Source organism: Ranitomeya variabilis, chromosome 4, assembly GCF_051348905.1.
Source record: "Ranitomeya variabilis isolate aRanVar5 chromosome 4, aRanVar5.hap1, whole genome shotgun sequence".
Classification (NCBI taxonomy): Eukaryota; Metazoa; Chordata; class Amphibia; order Anura; family Dendrobatidae; genus Ranitomeya; species Ranitomeya variabilis.
Window position 1 is genome coordinate 537609250 of NC_135235.1, and position 5322 is coordinate 537614571.

General features: G+C 51.6%; 1 protein-coding gene across 1 annotated transcript; it reads left to right on the plus strand.

Annotated features, from left to right (window-relative positions):
- Positions 1 to 362: 362 nt before the first annotated feature.
- Positions 363 to 3041, plus strand: EIF1 (eukaryotic translation initiation factor 1). Its single transcript, XM_077252460.1, has 4 exons — positions 363 to 521; positions 1413 to 1576; positions 1656 to 1757; positions 2419 to 3041. The coding sequence occupies exons 1-4, from the start codon at positions 491 to 493 to the stop codon at positions 2461 to 2463; spliced, it is 342 nt and encodes a 113-aa protein (XP_077108575.1). The 5' UTR covers positions 363 to 490; the 3' UTR covers positions 2464 to 3041.
- Positions 3042 to 5322: the final 2281 nt, after the last annotated feature.

The following is a 5322-nucleotide window of genomic DNA, read 5'->3' on the forward strand; positions in this document are numbered from 1 at the left end:
CTGATATTGGAACCCTTTGGAGCATTTGTCACTTTTGTTCTGGGAATAATTTGTGGTTCTATTATATTATTATAGAGCAATTTATTCCATTGAGCTTTACATGTGAGGGGGGGGTATATCGATAATAAATAATAAGGATTATCTTTAATTTGGGGATTGTTCATGCTAGACACCATTATAGCCTCCGTCCTACTGTCACTTTGTTCGTTGCTATTGGCAACTGGTCATTGCAGCACTAGGTAATGGCAGGGTCATGAAGGAAATGGCCTCTGCCCTCTAGTAAAATGGCCGCTTCGACGTCAGCCACGCCCAGCAACGCTTGCATCACACAAGGTATTTTGAACACACAAGCAAGGGCGGGGCTACGTGCTGACGTCAGCGGAGCAGTATAAAAGGCGCTGCAGTCGGTTTCCTGAGTACGTGTTACACCAGCTGCTCTGATACCCACAGTCTGCGATCCGTTCCCGCCGAGGAAATCTCATCTTATCGTATGTCCGCTATCCAGAACCTCCAATCCTTCGGTGAGTGGCCGCCTCTACTACGGGGGGGGTGTTTTTACTGCGGAGTGTTATATAGCCGGCGTGACTATCGATGAATAGCGCCGCCCGTACGATCCCGCGATACTGGTGTCCTGTGGCGGTTGTTCCCTGGGACCCACAATAACTCGCCCGATAGTGGCGGGTGGCTCTGTAGCCGTAAGGTCGCGGTGTAATTGGTGCCCCCTGGTGGTCGGGCTCTGCTAGACTGAAGGACGGCTTCCCCAGTGTCTGCGCCGTAGTCTCGGGCAGTAAGTGGCGACAAGATGGCGGCCGGAGCTGCCGTCTCTCGGGCTGTGTCGCAGCTCCTTTCTCTGCGTAGTGACGTCATGGGGTGCGGCTTCGCTGGTTACCTAACTGAACTCCGCCCCTTTCCTTTGTTTCACGAAGTCCTGATGTCATATTTAAAGGGGACATGTCTGATTCCTGAACTATAGCGCGTGGACGCTAACTGCTCCATAGAGCTCAGGCACAGCGCACACAGTCCTGTATAATACTGTGACTGGTAGTCACCCAGTGGTGGCAGAACTGTCCATGAGGCAGGTGACATCAGGCTTGTCTATAAATGGGGGATGTTTGAAACGTGTTTGGCAATGCCAGATCTGGGGAAGACCCCGCCGCAGAGTCCACAATGCACAGAGATGGCAGTGGGGTGTATTGGGCTGTCAGTTTACAGATCTTAAAGGGGATGTCCAGTATCCTAAACTCCATCCTCATCCGATAGTGTCCATCATATTGAAGCCATGAGCGGCGGCGTTCCTTGGATCACTGATCTGAGTGCAGTCTGGATTTGGCCACAATCCCTCTAACTAGCTGCCCTGATCAGTGAGACTGTATGGGCCTTTCTTAGGACCTATTTCTATTTTGCTCTTGTAGACCCCTTTGCTGATGCAAGTAAGGGTAATGACTGGCTCCCGGCGGGCACAGAGGATTCCATCCATATAAGGATTCAGCAGAGAAACGGCAGGAAGACCCTCACTACCGTCCAGGGGATATCTGATGACTACGACAAGAAGAAACTAGTCAAGGCCTTTAAGAAGGTGAGTGTGTGCCGGAGAGGTGTGTGGCACGGGCGCCGTGGCCTGAATGGTGTGCTGATGGCGCGCTCTGTTCTTACAGAAATTTGCTTGCAATGGTACGGTTGTCGAGCATCCAGAATACGGAGAGGTGATCCAGCTTCAGGGAGATCAGCGCAAGAATGCCTGTCAGTTCCTTGTCGAGGTGAGCGAGCGGCGGGTGTCAGTAATTGGGACCCCTCTCCCTGCATTGCTGTGGGGTTATAAGGCAGTAGACCCAAATGCTCCTTCACAGCAGAAACGAGGGTCTGGACTGTATATATAACCCACTCACTTCACCTGTCACTCCACAACGCTCCTTCTGTAAATGGGGGGCGTCTTGAACCAAAACTTGTCACCTAAATGGGTTGTCCACTACTAGGATGACCCCCTTCTTGATCTAAATGTTGGGGCCCCGATGGCATAGAAAAGTCCATACTCTGCTCCTGTGTCGGCACTCGTGGTCCTGGGGCTCTCATGCAGTTATGACACGTGGTGGCCAATGAGCACTGACGTCACAGCCTCGTAACGCCCTCTGAGAGATGTAGGGGATCGGGTGTATCTATTTCTTCTACCACACACCACAACCTTCCAAAAAACAGCTGCCCCGGATGTCAGTCTGCAGCTTGCTCAGCCCTCTCCGAGCATTTGGTTGGCAGCCATGTAATGTGTATGGGCTACTACACACGGACCAGTCTGGGGTTGGTGGCAGTCAGTAAGAAAAACCTGACTCCACAGCCCTGGGTGGAAGGTCCATCACCCACCTCATAATCTGCTGTACTTGTAGTGACTGCTGCCTTCACATCTCCTGATCTGTTTTCTTCTAGGTTGGCCTTGTGAAAGACGACCAACTGAAGGTCCATGGTTTTTAGTCTACGGCTGCAGTGAAGGACTTCCATTTGCAATGAATAAGATGTCCACGCCTCTCCCTTGTCACAAGTTTAAGACCTCAGGCTTGTGACTCGTCTCTTTCCATGGACTGTAATAAACTTGGGTAACTTGCACTGTCTCTGTGGGGCGGTCATATTTTGTATTTCTCCCGCCGGGTTTTCCTGTATCGGAACAATGTTTTGCCCAGTGTGTCAGCTTCTACCCCACAGGGGTGTCATGGTGCTCCTGCATCACTGGGCCAGATCCACAAAATGACTCCTGCGCACATCAGAGCGGGGAGGTGAGATGAGCTACAGGACGGCGCGCAGGAATGGGTTACTCAGGTCTGGCTCCTGGGATCGTGAAGCCGGACAAGATGTCTGCAGCTCGGGCTTGTCTGCAGTACTCATCAGTGAGGTATGGAGGCTTAAATTAATGACAAGGGACCTCGTGTGGCTCCGCAGTGCTGGGGATGCATTGCTCATTACTACATTGTAAAATGGCAGAAAACAAGCGACAAGTCCTGGCTTTGTTTTTTATTGTATCTAAATTTCTTATTTAAATAAAATTAGTAAAAAGACTCGGTGACTGATTACTGTATGAGAGTTAAGTAGCATGGCACTCGACTTCGGCTTAGAGGAGCGCTCCATCTTGCGATGCCTAGTTTCCAAGTCACTTACCAGCCTGGTGAAGATCCCATGTGATGGCTCTATTGTGGACTGCAAATGATATTTCATCTCAATTTGGTAAAGTCTGTGGAGCAAATGGATTTCTCCCAATCGCACACTGTCATATGGCGGCCACTTATACCGGGCTGCTAGAGCTTGGCATCAGCATTGGAATGGTTACTAGCAGCGATCAGAGCGCTGCTCCCGTTTTCTCTTAGACACAGATGCCATGTAATGTAGCCCCCCATGTGAGGAGAAGGCTCCGCTCCTGAGCCCAGTCCACACATGGCAGTCATGTACAGTTATGGCATACTGATCCGTGAAAAGTGGCTCTCCAAGGGATTGCTTTTGTTTTAGTGAGTGGTATTAATCTTAAATTCCACAACCCCCTCACCCACTGCTGTCTATTGCTGTTCCTGGCTTTGCTTGGCTCTCGTGCTGCCATCTTGTGACCACAGCTTCAGACTGACTAGGTCACCAGGGCCGGCCTTAGGCTAGGCGGTACCCTGTGTAAACATGCACTCACTCTATTGCCCAGGACACCTGCATGTCCTTTATACCATAAGAAATTCGATAGAAGCATTCTTCACAGGTAAGCCCCTGTTCATTAGAATGGGCATTTTATATACGAGTTTTAAGGGGTTGTCCACTACTTAGACAGCCACTTCTCACTTGCTATCTTCCCCCTTATTAAGTACAAACCCCTATGCTGCCCTCAGGTGGCGGCGGCATTCTAACTGACTGCAACTGCTCGCCTGGGGCTCGGCATGATGTTCTTATGCCACATGAGCCCTGCAGCCAACCAGCCGCTGCTTCACACGCACTTCCTTCAGATGAAAATGCCATTTAGAGGAAGTCAGGAGAAAGGCAGCGGCTCTCACTTCCAGGAATCTGTTTTGTCCACAGAAACTGAGTGAATCAGCCGCTGATAGGCCTATCATGGCATAAGTACCTCATGCGAGCTCCAGGAGAGCAGGTGCAGCCATAGCTGGAATGATGGTACCTGAGGGGCATACAGGTGGTTTGTATTTTATATAGGAGAATATAACAAGAAGGGGCAGTCCAATTAGTGGAAAACCCCTCTAATGATGAAAATGGAGTGCGATGCACCTAATTCATTAAAGGGTTGCTCCACTACTTGAACCTTGATGATCTATCCTAATGTCAGATCGGTGGGGGTGCCAGGTGTCCGAACCCCAGCAATCAGCTGTGCTCAGTACTGCTGGCGGGATCGTGGCAGTTGCAGAGAAGCACAGCTCAATTATTTGTGTAGTGACCATGACCGAGTACTGCAGCCAGGGGCTTGTGTCGTTTTATGGTGTAATTTACTCCACACTGCTTATATACCGCACACAGCACTCACTGGTCATGTACCACACACTGCTCGTATGTCACTCTGCTTGTATACCGCACTCACACTCTGCTCGTATACCGCACTCAGCACTCACACTCTGCTCGTATACTGCACACAGCACTCACTGGTCATGTACCACACACTGCTGGTATACCGCACTCGCACTCTGCTCGTATACCGCGCTCAGCACTCACACTCTGCTCGTATACCGCGCTCACACCTCACACTCTGCTCGTATACCGCGCTCAGCACTCACACTCTGCTCGTATACCGCGCTCAGCACTCACACTCTGCTCGTATACCGCGCTCAGCACTCACACTCTGCTCGTATACCGCGCTCAGCACTCACACTCTGCTCGTATACCGCGCTCACACCTCACACTCTGCTCGTATACCGCGCTCACACCTCACACTCGGCTCGTATACCGCGCTCACACCTCACACTCGGCTCGTATACCGCGCTCACACCTCACACTCGGCTCGTATACCGCGCTCACACCTCACACTCTGCTCGTATACCGCGCTCACACCTCACACTCTGCTCGTATACCGCGCTCACACCTCACACTCTGCTCGTATACCGCGCTCACACCTCACACTCTGCTCGTATACCGCGCTCACACCTCACACTCTGCTCGTATACCGCGCTCACACCTCACACTCTGCTCGCATACCGCGCTCACACCTCACACTCTGCTCGCATACCGCGCTCACACCTCACACTCTGCTCGCATACCGCGCTCACACTCTGCTCGCATACCGCCCTCACACTCTGCTCGCATACCGCCCTCACACTCTGCTCGCATACCGCCCTCACACTCTGCTCGCATACCGCCCTC